Raw genomic sequence first — 15,269 nt, 5'->3', positions numbered from 1 at the left:
TTCAGCACCCCACTCAGGCCACGCTTCCTGGGCCAGTCACAGTGATGCCCAGATGAACAGACAGGCTCTGCGCTCGGGAATTACCCTCTGGTGGGGTGATAGGCGCAGGGGCACCCTGATGCAGCCATGTCCACCCCGACGCAGCCATGTCCACAGAGCACAAAGAGGAGGCAAGACTCCCCCATGGTGCTGGGCGTGCAGAGGAAGGAGTGATTGAGGCTGGCGGTGGGTGGAGGAGTCAGCCCAGGAAGGCTTCCTGGAGGGGGTGGCATTGCAGCACTGCATCTTAAGGGACAAGGAACTCAGGGAGTGGCAGCTGCCCGGGGCCAACAGCTCATGTTCCCTGCAGGTCAGTACTGTACCGAGGACGTGGACGAGTGCCAGCTGATGCCAAATGCCTGCCAGAACGGCGGGACCTGCCACAACACCCACGGTGGCTACAACTGCGTGTGTGTCAACGGCTGGACCGGTGAGGACTGCAGCGAGAACATCGATGACTGCGCCAGCGCCGCCTGCTTCCACGGCGCCACCTGCCATGACCGCGTGGCCTCCTTCTACTGCGAGTGTCCCCACGGCCGCACAGGTGAGTGCCCTGAGGCCCAGGTGGGCGCGGTGGGGGCTCACATGGGCCAGGCCTGACCTGTGTGACCTCACCCAGGGACTATGGCCCTCCTGTGCCCAGGATAACCTGAAAGGGCCTTTCTGGTCAGGGAGGCCGGTGGTGGCCATGAGTCTCCCTGAGTGTCACGGGACCCTCGATGGGGTCATGGCGGGCAGCTCCTCCTGGGGTGCCAGTGGGGATGGACCCCAGTTGTGGGTGGTGCGCCATGGCTGGCCCAGGGGCCGTGCCTGCTGACCGCCGCTGCCTGCGCAGGTCTGCTGTGTCACCTCAACGATGCGTGTATCAGTAACCCCTGCAACGAGGGCTCCAACTGCGACACCAACCCTGTCAACGGCAAGGCCATCTGCACCTGCCCCTCGGGGTACACGGGCCCGGCCTGCAGCCAGGACGTGGACGAGTGCTCGCTGGGTAGGTGCTGGCACAGGGGGTGCGTCCGGGTGGGGGTAGCAGCCTGGCCCCAGAGCCGGTGGGAAGTCGTTTCTGGCTTCAAGGGGTGCTCAGTTGGATGGGGGATGGGACCCTGCCAGTCTGACGTGGGGGATGTGCAGCGAGGTGTTGCAGGGGCCAGAGTGCCTGGAGAAGCCTCTCACCCGTGTGCCCTTGCCAGGTGCCAACCCCTGCGAGCACGCGGGCAAGTGCATCAACACGCTGGGCTCCTTCGAGTGCCAGTGCCTGCAGGGCTACACGGGCCCCCGCTGCGAGATCGACGTCAACGAGTGTGTCTCGAACCCGTGCCAGAACGATGCCACCTGCCTGGACCAGATCGGGGAGTTCCAGTGCATCTGCATGCCTGGTGCGCCCGCCGGGGCCAGGGCGGGAAACTGAGTCAAGGCTGGGCAGCCTTGGAGGGGCAGCCCCGGGAGCATCTGTGGGCCGCTTCCCCTTCCCCAGCCTCTGTGCCTTCTGGGCCCACAGCCTGCACAGGGCATGGGGAAACTGAGGCCAGGCCACAGGGCCAGCAGAGCATGCGGCAGTGCTAGGTAGATGAGGGTGCCGGGCTGGGGGCTGCAGGGGGGCAGGTGCACAGAAGGTCCTTGGTGGCTGGGATACTGGGCTCAAGGCAGGGGTTGTGTCCATCCCGAGTCCCCAGCTGTGCCCAGTGGGGCACTGGGGCTGCGCGTGCCCCCCTCACTGTTCCCCCACCCCACAGGCTACGAGGGTGTGCACTGCGAGGTCAACACGGATGAGTGCGCCAGCAGCCCCTGCCTGCACAATGGCCGCTGCCTGGACAAGATCAATGAGTTCCAGTGCGAGTGCCCCACGGGTGAGGGCCGCCCCCACCCCCTGCCCCTGGGCCGTCTGCACCCCGGCCTCCTGAGGGGTTGTCTGCACCCCAGCCTCCTGAGGGGTGCCTGGCTGAGGGTTGTGTCCCCTGCCCCTGGGCCGTCTGCACCCTGGCCTCCTGAGGGGTCATCTGCACCCCGGCTTCCTGAGGGGTGCCTGGCCGAGGGTTGTGTCCCCTGTCCCTGGGCCGTCTGCACCCCGGCCTCCTGAGGGGTTGTCTGCACCCCGGCCTCCTGAGGGGTCGTCTGCACCCCAGCCTCCTGAGGGGTCGTCTGCACCCCAGCCTCCTGAGGGGTGCCTGGCCGAGGGTTGTGTCCCCTGTCCCTGGGCCGTCTGCACCCCGGCCTCCTGAGGGGTTGTCTGCACCCCAGCCTCTTGAGGGGTCGTCTGCACCCCGGCCTCCTGAGGGGTTGTCTGCACCCCGGCCTCCTGAGGGGTTGTCTGCACCCCGGCCTCCTGAGGGGTCGTCTGCACCCCAGCCTCCTGAGGGGTGCCTGGCTGAGGGTTGTGTCCCCTGCCCCTGGGCCGTCTGCACCCCGGCCTCCTGAGGGGTCATCTGCACCCCGGCCTCCTGAGGGGTGCCTGGCCGAGGGTTGTGTCCCCTGTCTCTGGGCCGTCTGCACCCCGGCCTCCTGAGGGGTCATCTGCACCCCGGCCTCCTGAGGGGTACCTGGCTGTGGGTTGTGTTCAGGTTCCCGGGACAGAGTGTTTTGCCTCATGAGTGGATGGGGGTGTTTTCAGACTTCCCTGAAGGGCAGGGCCCAGTGGGGAGTGGGAGCTTGCCCGGGGGTCACGGTGGAGCCCAGGGCCAGGAGATCCTCCTTGATCTGGGTGCAGCCGCTCCTGCCTGGAGAAAAGGGTGTACCAGGAGCCGTGGTGCCCAGACAGGGAGGAGGCTCCAGCCTGGCTTTCTGAGGGCTCGAGGCTGGGAGGGAGGCCAGCCTGCCCCGTCTTGCCATGTCCCCTGCCCAGTGGCACGCCAGCCGCAAGGCCAGGGTACGCAGAGAACCCCGTGGGGCAGGTTGGCCTGCGGTGGAGATGATGGCCGCCCGGGGCGGACTTGGAGGAACTCGTAGGGGCCTGGGTGAAAGGTGTTTCCATCTGTCCCAGAGCCGGGGGCCGGGCGCAGAACCCAGGGAGGTGTTGCCGGTCCAAGCCCAGGCTCCCGAGACAGATTAGCCGTCCCAGACACCGGAGCGAGGGGAGCCCCATTCTCCGCCCGGCTCCACTGTAGCCATAGCAACCCAGTCGGTTTGGGAAAAAGGCCCCTTCTGTGGGAGCGAGGGCGTGCGGTGCTGGCGGAGGGGCTTTGATCCGGGGAGTGGGCGGCGGGAGGCAGGGAGAGCCTGGGGTTGGCTGAGCCCAGGCTGAGTGTGCCCTGGGGAACCCAGCTGGGAGCTCACTGCTGGGGTCTGGCCGGGGGTCCCTGAAGACCCATAATGCTGTTGCACATGACTCCCTCTCCTCCCCGGCCCCAGGCTTCACTGGGCACCTCTGCCAGTATGACGTGGATGAGTGTGCCAGCACCCCCTGCAAGAATGGTGCCAAGTGCCTGGACGGACCCAACACTTACACCTGCGTGTGCACAGAAGGTGCGGGCTGGCGCCCATCAGCGGGAAGGGACAGGGTACAGGGGAGAAGGCACTCAGGGCAGTGAAGGTGACAAGGTCTTAGACATCTTGGTCTGGGCCACCTGGTCCAGAGACCAAGAGCACAGCTCAGCCCCAATCCTGGGTGGGTGGGAACGCCCCTCCACAAAAGACATGCCCGGAGCCCTCCTCAGGTGGGTACAGGCGACCCCAGGTCTGGTCATGGGTGTCCTGGGAGCAGCCAGTCCTGATTCTTCCCGTGCCCGCCCCTCCCGTGGTCCAGGGTACACGGGGATGCACTGCGAGGTGGACATTGATGAGTGCGACCCCGACCCCTGCCACTACGGCTCCTGCAAGGACGGCGTCGCCACCTTCACCTGCCTCTGCCGCCCGGGTTACACGGGCCACCACTGCGAGACCAACATCAACGAGTGCTCCAGCCAGCCCTGCCGCCACGGGGGCACCTGCCAGGACCGAGACAACGCCTACCTCTGCTTCTGTCTGAAGGGGACCACAGGTGGCCGGCCAGGCGTGTGGCAGGCGGGTAGCCAGTGGGTAGGGTAGGTCCGGGAACTGACCGCCACGTGCCACCCCTTCAGGACCCAACTGCGAGATCAACCTGGACGACTGTGCCAGCAGCCCCTGCGACTCGGGCACCTGTCTGGACAAGATCGACGGCTACGAGTGTGCCTGTGAGCCGGGCTACACAGGTGAGTGGCCCTGCACATGGGGGCTGACTGGACTGCGCTCACAGGTCAAGGTCAGCCACTGCCCCGGGGCTGCTGAGGGGTTGGGTGGGGGCTTTGAGGCTGCCCACCTGGGCAGACTAGTCTGCAGCAGAGACTGCAGCAGGGCCAGGGCTACAGCCAGCAGCATGGTAGGCGCCCTCCACCCCCTACCCCTTGTCTCTGGTCAGAGCTGTCCCAGGCCGTGTTGGCACGGTGGCCCAGCAGGCCAAGAGGGAGCGGCCAGCCCTGAGGCCAGGCTTGAGTTCCTTCTTCCTCTGTGACTCACCAGCACCTTTGAGCAGGTCCCTCTGCCTCTCTGGGCCTCAGATTCCCATCAGTCAGGGCCATAGCAGCCCCTGCCGCTGGGCCCCCTGGGAGGATGACTTGAGTGGGCACTGGTGCCCGGGGAGGCTGGCACGTGGCACACTGTGACCTAAGACAGTTTCTGACATCTGGAAGGATGCGTCCAGAAGGGTGATCGCCCTGGCTCAACAGACAGGGAAACCGAGGTTGATGTGGGTGGGACCCCCGGGCTCTGGGCCTTGGAGTCTGACCCACCCCTGCCTGCAGGGAGCATGTGCAACATCAACATCGATGAGTGTGCGGGCAACCCCTGCCACAATGGGGGCACCTGCCAGGACGGCATCAATGGCTTCACCTGCCGCTGCCCCGAGGGCTACCACGACCCCACCTGCCTGTCTGAGGTCAATGAGTGCAACAGCAACCCCTGTGTTCACGGGGCCTGCCGGGACAGCCTCAACGGGTATGCGGCGGGGCCGATCGTGGGGACACATCAGTCCTAAACCCTGGGAGCTCTGCTGCCAGGAGGGTGGCACCTGCACAGAGCTTGAGATGGGCCAGAAACGGACCTCGGACGGGGCCGGGTGGCAGGGAGCTCCCCTTGGGGACGCATGTGCCTCTGGGTCCTCAGTCGGTCTGCAGTCCACACCCGGCAGCCCTGCACCCAGCAGCTCTGTGCCATGCGTCCTTGTGGGCTGCATGGTGGGCTCCGGACACGGGTCCACAGTGACCCCTGAAACACGTTTGCATGGTCGCAGCAGCGAGTGTTTCTGATGTCCATGATGGGCCTGGCAGCACTCTGCCTGGATGGGACCATTTAAATCAGCAGGGACCTCATTGCCCTCATTTGGCACAGAGGAGGCACTTGCTTTGTTCAGGGCCACACAGCGGGCAAGTGGCGGGGGTCTTTTCACAGCACCCCACTGCCCTACGCTTGGCATGGTCCCCTTGCTAACGAACCAAACCCTGTCGCAGTCTTGGTTATGGGAAGCACTGTAGCCCCCACATTCTTTCTTTATTTTGAGACAGAGCCTCACTCTGTCGTCCAGGCTGGAGTCCAGTGGCATGATCTCAGCTCACTGCAGCCTCCACCCTCCAGGTTCAAGTGATTCCCCTGCCTCGGCCTCCTGAGTAGCTGAGATTATGGGCGTGCGCCACCACACCTGGTTAATTTTTGTATTCTTAGTATAGACAGGGTGGGGGAGTTTCGCCACGTTGGCCAGGCTGGTCTCGAACTCCTGGCCTCAAGTGACTCACCCACCTCTGCCTCCCAAAGTGCTGGGATTACAGGTGTGAGCCACTGTGCCCAACCTGCCCCCACTAAAGGACTCTGCGAGTCTGAGTAGATGGGCACCTCGGCCAGCCCATGGGGCACTGCAGACCCAGGAGTGTCCAGGCCCTGGCCGTGCTGCTCGGGCCTCCCTTGACTGCAGTGTGGTCCCCCTTGCAGGTACAAGTGCGACTGTGACCCTGGGTGGAGCGGGACCAACTGTGACATCAACAATAATGAGTGTGAATCCAACCCTTGTGTCAACGGTGGCACCTGCAAAGACATGACCAGTGGCTATGTGTGCACCTGCCGGGAGGGCTTCAGTGGTGAGTGGGCTGTGCATTTCTCAGTGCAGAGGGCTGCCCTCGAGTCTGGGGAGCTGGAGACACAGGATGGGACCCAGGTCCAGCCAGCACCATGCATGGTGTCTCCCTCCTGTGGCAAAGCCTTAGCTCCAGGCCTCTGGCTCTCGGAGATGAGGAGGGGCCTGGGGTGGGGAGCAGGCCCAGGGCTGCTGTTGTGGGGCCCTCCCAAGGTGCCTGGGGGTGCTGGACATGTTGAGTGCTGTCCCCTTCCCACCAGGTCCCAACTGCCAGACCAACATCAACGAGTGTGCATCCAACCCGTGTCTGAACCAGGGCACGTGTATTGACGACGTTGCGGGGTACAAGTGCAACTGCCTGCTGCCCTACACAGGTGAGGGGTGGGTGGGGCCTGTGCTGGAGAGGGCGGGGTCTGTGCTGAAGGGGGCAGGGCCTATGCTGGAGAGGGCGGGGCCTGTGCTGGAGAGGGTGGGGCCAGGTGTGGGGGCAGCCTGGGAAGCCGTGACTGGCGGGTAAAGTGGTGGCTTTCTTGGGGCTGGACCTGGGCCCTTGGGCTCTGTGCTCCCAGCGCCCACCCTGCTGGGGGCCTCTGGGGGCCGGGCTTCCCCACCCCCGCCAGCCGGGCCTGAGGGATTCCTTTGACGGCGGGCCCTCTTTGTGTGAGGGGAACAAGGAAGCCTCTGTTTCGGCTGAGCAGGGAGGGGTAAGTTCCCCCAACTGTCCAGCCCCTGCCGTGAACCCAGCCAAGGGGATCGCAGGAAATGATCTCCTCTAGAAAAGACAAAGAAGAGTCCACAAGCACCGGGGTCCTGGTGCTCCCCAGGAGCAGGCGGAGGGTGCTGCCTCGGGGCCTGGTCAGGGTGGGCCTGCCTGGCCAGGCGGCCAGGCTGGAGGTTCCACGCCTGTGGTTCCCATGACATCCAGCAGCCTGTGGCCAAAACGCTGTTTTCTTTGACCAAAGTTAAGGACCTGGGTTTTCTCTCCCGTGTCAGTCAGTGAGGACCCTCCCTCCGCCGCCGGGCGCCCCTGTCCCTTTTGGACACGTCGATCGGGCCGGTGGTAGGAGCGGCGGTGCTGACCCGCTTCCTATCTGCCCGCTTCCTGCTTCCTTTTGCACAATTGTCGGAAACTCTGGCGCAGTTCCTGCCTGCCCAGGTCACCGTGGAAACCAATAGGAAGAGAGGCCCTGGAAAGTCGCCCCAGCAGGCCAGGGAGATAATGGGGGACAGGGAAGATAACGCAGTCCCCACGGTTATAAACAGGAAGCTCAGCCATGGGGTTGTGCAGAAAAGGCCCTCGGCTGTGCACGTGGTTCCCACACAGCCTTTGCCAGACACCCTGCATGGTCCTAGAGGTCCCCAGGCTGTGCCTGATGCCCCCGACACACAGGATGTGCTGAGGGCCTGGGCCTGTCCTCTCCATCGCAGCCCTTGTTCGTTGGCCTCCCGTGATGGGCGTTTGCTGCTTGTGACACGAAGTCCCAGGATTAGTTTCAGGCCTCGGTCTCAGGCCAGGACCTTTCGTCATCACCCGGAGATGAGGGGGCTGGCGTCAGGGGTGGGCCCAGGTGCTTGGAGTGTCGTGGAGCCCACCCGGCTGAGGCCGCCTCCGCTGGTGCAGTCCTTGTTCCTGGGCACTCCTGGCGGGGTGAGGCCTAGGCTGTGCCCCGCTGCCAACCGGGAATGAGGGGTGGCTTCTGAGCACGTTTGTGCAGCTTGTCTTCAGCGTCCTCCAATCTGTGCTCCACTCCACCCCTGGGTCAGGGTCCTGACATAGCCAGGAGCACTCAGGGGTCTCCGTGCACATTTGCCTCCCGGCGGGACCAACAGACGGCGCTCTGATGGCAGAAAGACCAGCAGGTGGTGGCCGAGCGGCCTTCATTCGGGGGATCCCTCCGGGTGAGGCCCCTGGGGTCACGTGTGTCTCCTTCCCGCAGGCGCCACGTGTGAGGTGGTGCTGGCCCCGTGTGCCCCCAGCCCCTGCAGAAACGGTGGGGAGTGCAGGGAATCCGAGGACTATGAGAGCTTCTCCTGCGTCTGCCCCACGGGCTGGCAAGGTGAGGCTGGCCCAGGGCCAGCGGGGGCTGGGACGGGAGGTCAGGACGTCTTCGGGACACAGGCAGCTCCCAGGCAGGCTAGATGAGCCTTCGGAGAGGAGCTGGTGGGTGCTGAGGAGGCCCTGGTCAGAGAAGCTCTGGAATCAGGAATTGACCTGGGCACCCTTCCCAACTCCAGTTCCTGTGACCTTCTTAGGCCAAAATTAGGGGAGACAGGATGGTCCTGGGGCCACGGAAGCCCACTCCTAGGGGTCGGGAGAGGCACTATAGGTGGGTGGGCCAGCCTGGGAAGGGCCTGGAGGGCCAGGGGCTGCTGGTGACCAACTGGCCTCCTCCTGCCCCGCAGGGCAGACCTGTGAGGTCGACATCAATGAGTGTGTTGTGAGCCCGTGCCGGCACGGCGCGTCCTGCCAAAACACCCACGGCGGCTACCGCTGCCACTGCCAGGCCGGCTACAGCGGGCGCAACTGCGAGACTGACATCGACGACTGCCGGCCCAGTGAGTGGCCCCGCGGCTCTGGCCGCCTCCCGGAAGCTCTCAGGCCTCAGTTTCCCTGGGCAGGGTTGGTGCGCATGGTGCTGGCCATAAGCGCCCAGGCGAGGCCGGAGTGTGGCTGGGAGGGTTGGGTCGGGTGTGAGGGATGTGCTGAGGGATGGCCAGGGTGGTTCAGGAGGGCCCCAGGGCCGGCTTGCCCCTCCCTGCACTTTGCGGGAGAGTCATGATAGGCCCTCCCGCGGCTCTTTGCTGAGCTGAGGATGGCTTGGGCCCGGCCTTCACTCCCGCCGGGCTCGTCAGGCCCCACTGCAGGCCAGCGCGCTCAGGTCTCCCCGGCCCTGCTTCATAGAGGTTGAGGTTGGCAGAAGCCGGGGGTCTTGCTGGCATCACCTGGCAGGCAGAGGCAAGAACTGTCACTCCTCCCCTGCTTGGTCTGTGAAACCTGCAAAGCTGTCCCCTGCCCTGGGACTTGAGGACAGGAGCAGGTGGGGAGAGAGAGACCCCAAGCACAGGAGATGGATGTGATGCAGCCTGTGGGTGCTGGGGCTCCCCACTGGACACCTTTGTCCCAGGGCGGCTCGCTGCAGCCCTGGCAATGAAAGGCTGGGCTGTCCGCAGCCTTCCCAGCCCCCTCCCACAAGTGTGGGTTTGTGTCTGCCCCTCACACACCCTTCCGTCCCCTCCCAGACCCGTGTCACAACGGCGGCTCCTGCACAGACGGCATCAACACGGCCTTCTGCGACTGCCTGCCCGGCTTCCAGGGCACTTTCTGTGAGGAGGACATCAACGAGTGTGCCAGTGACCCCTGCCGCAATGGGGCCAACTGCACGGACTGCGTGGACAGCTACACGTGCACCTGTCCCGCGGGCTTCAGCGGGATCCACTGTGAGAACAACACGCCCGACTGCACAGAGAGGTGCGCGGGGCTCGAGTGAGGCCATGGGGGGAAACGGGCAGCGTGGGCCACACGCAGTAGCTGGCAGCCTGACACACCACGCAAGTGTCTGCCCAGGCCTGCTGGGCACTTAGCACTGGTTGCAGCCGGGCACACCACGCAGGCGTCCACCTAGGCCTGCTGGGCACTTAGTGCTGGCTGCATTGAGTCCAGACATTGTTCATTGTACCAACGTGTCCCTCCTGAGAGGGCCACTGTGACCTCCTCCTGTGTCCCGCACCAGGAACGCCAGTAGTCCATCCTGAAGAACTGGTGCGCCTCCTTCTATTAGACAACGAGAACTCTGTCACTCTTGTTTCCTTTTTGCCGTGGTTGCCAGGAAGCTCATTTGGTAAACGTCAGTCTCATCCCTGATTTCTGACGTTAATTACCTCCCGTATTACCAGGGCAGGTTCTGGTTTCTCCCTCATTCTTACTTTAACCACCCTATGCCTGTGCGTTTGGTAAAGCCACTCTCGACCTGACTTATAAAGAAGGCAGGAAATGGAGGTGTGACATGGCGTGAGAGCCGGGCCCCGGGCTCTCGCTGGCTTCCCTGGATCAGCCAGGCTGCCCTGGGCCTGTTCTGGCCATCAGGCCCCTTAGGGCTGAGCGGAAGGGGAGGTGCTGGCGAGGTAGTGTCTGCTGGAGCGGGGACCACCAATGCCCTCCTCTCAGCCCCTGCCTGTCCACCCCCCTGCAGCTCCTGCTTCAATGGTGGCACCTGCGTGGACGGAATCAACTCGTTCACCTGCCTGTGTCCACCTGGCTTCACGGGCAGCTACTGCCAGCACGATGTCAACGAGTGTGACTCACAGCCCTGCCTGCATGGCGGCACCTGTCAGGACGGCTGCGGCTCCTACAGGTGCACCTGCCCCCAGGGCTACACCGGCCCCAACTGCCAGGTGAGTGCGCCAGCCACAGAGGTGCCCGAGGGAGGGGCTCTGGGTGGGTGCCTGCCTGCAGGGGGCGGGAATGGTTACCCCCAGGTCCCACCGTGTCGGCTCAGGGTCACCCCTACACTCCTGGGCAGAGGGCTTCGGGGGGTCTGAGCAGCCAGTGAAGGAATCTGATGCGGGAGCAGCAGCATGCATCTTCATTTCAGTCTGGGTTTCTGGAGCCAGGGCAGGAGCTCAGGAATTGGGGGGATTGAGGAAAGACGTTCCTTCTAGCAAAGGCCGAGGGTGGTCTGGACCTGCTGAGGGCCCTGAGGGAGACCCAGCCCAGGCTGTTTTCCATGTGGGGGCGGTGGGGAGTCCAGGGACGGCAGTTTCCACTTCTGTAGAATGGGTTGAGGCCCAGGTTGGAGTAGGCCCCTTGGTGGATGTGCGTTCTGAGCTACTGGGGAAATGGCCAGGGGGGTGGGCACACGGCTGACCCCAGCCTGTCCCCAGAACCTCGTGCACTGGTGTGACTCCTCGCCCTGCAAGAATGGTGGCAAATGCTGGCAGACCCACACCCAGTACCGCTGCGAGTGCCCCAGTGGCTGGACCGGCCTTTACTGTGATGTGCCCAGCGTGTCCTGTGAGGTGGCTGCGCAGCGACAAGGTAACCCGCTGTGCCCACCCGGCTCGGGTCCCAGCCCGCCAAGGTCCTCCGTGGGCCTGGGCCTCACCTGTCCCCCACCCCAACCCCCACAGGCGTTGATGTTGCCCGGCTGTGCCAGCATGGAGGGCTCTGCGTGGATGCGGGCAACACGCACCACTGCCGTTGCCAGGCAGGCTACACGGGCAGCTACTGTGAGGACCTGGTGGACGAGTGCTCACCCAGCCCCTGCCAGAACGGGGCCACCTGCACAGACTACCTGGGCGGCTACTCCTGCAAGGTGGGGGCCCATCCTAGGGTGAGGGTTGTGGCCGACACGAGTGTTGCCACACACTGGGCCCTGACTGGGAGCTGGCACAGTGGAGAAAACTGAACCTGATAGGCCCATGCACCGTTCAGTCTCATTAGGGGAGGGCTGGGGTAATCAGGGTAGACCACCTGGAAGAGGCGGCCTGTGGAGAGCCCGAAGGAGGGTGAATATTGCTGAGAAGTGGGATGGGGTTTTCCCTTCCTCTAGATTGTGTCTGGGCTTGGCCAACACCTACCCTGAGACCCTCACCTCTATCCTACGGGACGGAGTCCACCCACCCCCAACAGGCAGTGACTCCGGTCACCGAGGCCCCGCCAGGGTCTGTTGGGCTGGGTCTCCCTCCAGGTCTGACAGGAGCGAGGGGCCTGTGGCTTCGCTGGACCTGAGGGCAGCTCACGTGGCCCTGTCAGCCCTCATGGTGGGGTGGGGGAACGCTGCATCCTGGCACCAACTGAGCCGCAGGGCCCCTTGTTCTGTTGCCTGCACAGTGCGTGGCCGGCTACCACGGGGTGAACTGCTCTGAGGAGATTGATGAGTGCCTGTCCCACCCCTGCCAGAACGGGGGCACCTGCCTTGACCTCCCCAACACCTACAAGTGCTCCTGCCCACGGGGCACACAGGGTAAGGGCCACCGCACGGAGGGCTTATCGGGCATCCATGGCCAGGGCAGGGGTAGGGCAGGCACCCCGTGATCGGCCCGAGGCATCCAGGAACCAGCCAGAAACTCCCAGTTTCCCACGTGAGGCCAAGGCCAACGCAGAGCTGCCTGGGGAAAGGGCCCAGAGTGGGGGGCCCAGCGGGAAGGGCGTCTCCATGGCACCCTCTGCACCTGGCTCACCCGAGCGTCCGTGCAGCCCCAGACCTGAGCGCTTGTTGTCTGGGATGGACACGCGGCACGGCAGGGCTGGCACAGCAGTGAGTTCGGGCCGCTGATGGCACCTGGCCCCACAGGTGTGCACTGTGAGATCAACGTGGACGACTGCAACCCCCCTGTTGACCCCGTGTCCCGGAGCCCCAAGTGCTTCAACAACGGCACCTGCGTGGACCAGGTGGGCGGCTACAGCTGTACCTGCCCGCCGGGCTTCGTGGGTGAGCGCTGCGAGGGGGATGTCAACGAGTGCCTCTCCAATCCCTGCGACGCCCGCGGCACCCAGAACTGCGTGCAGCGCGTCAACGACTTCCACTGCGAGTGCCGTGCCGGTCACACCGGTGGGTGCCGTGCCCGGGCGGGTGGGGCTTGCAGGGCAGCAGGGTGAGCCTCTCACTGCCCTGCTCTCACACCCAGGGCGCCGCTGCGAGTCAGTCATCAACGGCTGTAAGGGCAAGCCCTGTAAGAATGGGGGCACCTGTGCCGTGGCCTCCAACACCGCCCGTGGGTTCATCTGCAAGTGCCCTGCGGTAGGTGCAGGGGTGCAGGGAGGTGGGGGCCCTCCAGGGGAGACACCTGGGAAGGTCCACCTGAGGGCCTTGGGGCACAGACTGGGCAGCGATCCTCACAGCCTTCATCCTCCTCATCACCCTGACATCATTTTTTTTTAGTTTCAATAAATGATTTTAGAGACATTTTAGATTTATAGAAAAATGGAGTGGAAAGTAGATGCCCTGGGGTGGCTCTCCCCTGCACGGAGATCTCCTGATTAGCAGCTTGCTAATTTCACTCCAGATTTCACTGATACATTGTTACCAACACCAGCCCTTCTTGTAGCTGGGGCTTGCCCTTGGCTTTGTGGTTGTAGGTTTGGGCTGAGGGATGACACGCCTGCCCACCCTCGCAGGATTATGGCAGAGAGTCCCTGCCCTAAAGTCCTCAGCGCTCCACCAGTGTACCCCTTCCTCCATCTCCCGACCCCCTGGCACCCCCTAATTTTTCTCTGTCGATAGAATGTTTGTAAAGGGTTTTGCTGCTGGGGACAAGGCTGTAGGCTGCCTCCCAGGTTAGGGGAGAGCGGTGGAACTGCTGGCCGGGGGCTGGGCGCGAGGTGGCGGGCGGTGGGGGACGGCCCACCCTGACACTGTCTTGCCTTCCCTTCCGGGCAGGGCTTCGAGGGTGCCACGTGTGAGAATGACGCTCGCACCTGCGGCAGCCTGCGCTGCCTCAACGGTGGCACGTGCATCTCTGGCCCGCGCAGCCCCACCTGCCTGTGCCTGGGCCCCTTCACGGGCCCTGAGTGCCAGTTCCCGGCCAGCAGCCCCTGCCTGGGCGGCAACCCCTGCTACAACCAGGGGACCTGTGAGCCCACGTCGGAGAGCCCCTTCTACCGTTGCCTGTGCCCCGCCAAATTCAACGGGCTCTTGTGCCACATCCTGGACTACAGCTTCGGGGGCGGGGCCGGGCGCGACATCCCCCCGCCGCAGATCGAGGAGGCGTGCGAGCTGCCCGAGTGCCAGGAGGACGCGGGCAACAAGGTCTGCAGCCTGCAGTGCAACAACCACGCGTGCGGCTGGGACGGCGGCGACTGCTCCCTCAACTTCAATGACCCCTGGAAGAATTGCACGCAGTCTCTGCAGTGCTGGAAGTACTTCAGCGACGGCCACTGTGACAGCCAGTGCAACTCGGCCGGCTGCCTCTTCGACGGCTTCGATTGCCAGCGCGCCGAAGGCCAGTGCAAGTAAGGCTGCGGGGCGCATGGGGCTGAGGGAGGACCTGAACTTGGATGTGGCCTGGATTAGGGCCCAGAGGCCAGCACGCAGTTCCTAAGACTCTGCTCAGGGGGTGCAGGGACGTCCCCCGCGGCCGGCCAGCGGGTGCGAGGCCCGCGAGGAAGGTGGCCTGAGCGTGTCCCACTCCCCACAGCCCCCTGTACGACCAGTACTGCAAGGACCACTTCAGCGACGGGCACTGCGACCAGGGCTGCAACAGCGCGGAGTGCGAGTGGGACGGGCTGGATTGCGCGGAGCATGTGCCGGAGAGGCTGGCGGCGGGCACGCTGGTGGTGGTGGTGCTGATGCCCCCGGAGCAGCTGCGCAACAGCTCCTTCCACTTCCTGCGGGAGCTCAGCCGGGTGCTGCACACCAACGTGGTCTTCAAGCGCGACGCGCACGGCCAGCAGATGATCTTCCCGTACTACGGCCGCGAGGAGGAGCTGCGCAAGCACCCCATCAAGCGTGCCGCCGAGGGCTGGGCCGCCCCCGAGGCCTTGCTGGGCCAGGTGAAGGCCTCGCTGCTCCCTGGTGGCGGTGGCGGTGGGCGGCGGCGGAGGGAGCTGGACCCCATGGACGTCCGCGGGTGAGTGAGACCCGGCGCCCGCGCTCAATCTCGGCACCTCTCCTGGGCCCTTCCCCACGGCCTCCCTGCCCCTCACAGCCGGCGCCGCGGCAAGCAGTACTCTCCCCACTTTAGGGTAAAAGAGACGGAGGTTCCGAGAGGACCTGGGACCTCAGGGCCCGCACAGGCAAGGAGCAGAGGCAGCATTCCAGCTCAGGGCCCTGACCCCAGAGCCACACCCTTCTCCTGGGCAGGCGGCGCTCCTGTGCCCAGTAGGTGATTTTGAGATTGAGCTGTGCCCTAGGCACTGGGTACGGCCCTGATTAAAAGTCAGCCCTCTGCCAGCTGAGGAGGGTCACGCCTGTAATCCCAGCATTTTGGGATGCTGAGGCAGGAGGAGCCCTTGAGCCTAAGAGTTCGAGACCAGCCTGGGCAACATAGGGAGACCTTGTCTCTGTTTTTTTTTTTTAAAAATGTATTGGCCGGGCGCGGTGGCTCACGCCTGTAATCCTAGCACTTTGGGAGGCCAAGGTGGGCGGATCATGAGGTCAGGAGATCAAGACCATCTTGGCTAACACAGTGAAACCCCGTCTCTACTAAAAATAAA

At 64.4% G+C, this 15,269-nt stretch overlaps 2 protein-coding genes across 2 annotated transcripts in view; both read left to right on the top strand.

Moving 5' to 3' along the window:
- DNLZ (DNL-type zinc finger) overlaps positions 1-15,269 on the top strand; it is a 314,112-nt gene that overhangs the window by 142,316 nt on the left and 156,527 nt on the right. The gene's annotated exons all lie outside the window — the stretch shown is intronic.
- Positions 1-15,269, top strand: part of NOTCH1 (notch receptor 1) — a 54,292-nt gene that overhangs the window by 30,072 nt on the left and 8,951 nt on the right. The window contains exons 6-26 of the mRNA XM_050759665.1: positions 350-583; positions 875-1,030; positions 1,230-1,415; positions 1,773-1,886; positions 3,385-3,498; positions 3,779-4,012; positions 4,095-4,205; positions 4,794-4,986; positions 5,974-6,119; positions 6,376-6,489; positions 8,053-8,172; positions 8,519-8,671; positions 9,356-9,584; positions 10,306-10,507; positions 10,997-11,150; positions 11,243-11,427; positions 11,946-12,078; positions 12,409-12,666; positions 12,743-12,855; positions 13,495-14,066; positions 14,252-14,683. Of these exons, the coding sequence (XP_050615622.1) occupies positions 350-583; positions 875-1,030; positions 1,230-1,415; positions 1,773-1,886; positions 3,385-3,498; positions 3,779-4,012; positions 4,095-4,205; positions 4,794-4,986; positions 5,974-6,119; positions 6,376-6,489; positions 8,053-8,172; positions 8,519-8,671; positions 9,356-9,584; positions 10,306-10,507; positions 10,997-11,150; positions 11,243-11,427; positions 11,946-12,078; positions 12,409-12,666; positions 12,743-12,855; positions 13,495-14,066; positions 14,252-14,683 (4,153 nt within the window). The remainder of the gene's footprint in view (positions 1-349; positions 584-874; positions 1,031-1,229; positions 1,416-1,772; positions 1,887-3,384; positions 3,499-3,778; positions 4,013-4,094; positions 4,206-4,793; positions 4,987-5,973; positions 6,120-6,375; positions 6,490-8,052; positions 8,173-8,518; positions 8,672-9,355; positions 9,585-10,305; positions 10,508-10,996; positions 11,151-11,242; positions 11,428-11,945; positions 12,079-12,408; positions 12,667-12,742; positions 12,856-13,494; positions 14,067-14,251; positions 14,684-15,269) is intronic.

This window comes from Macaca thibetana, chromosome 15 (genome assembly GCF_024542745.1).
Source record: "Macaca thibetana thibetana isolate TM-01 chromosome 15, ASM2454274v1, whole genome shotgun sequence".
Lineage (NCBI taxonomy): Eukaryota > Metazoa > Chordata > Mammalia > Primates > Cercopithecidae > Macaca > Macaca thibetana.
This window is presented reverse-complemented; position numbering and strand designations above follow the sequence as displayed.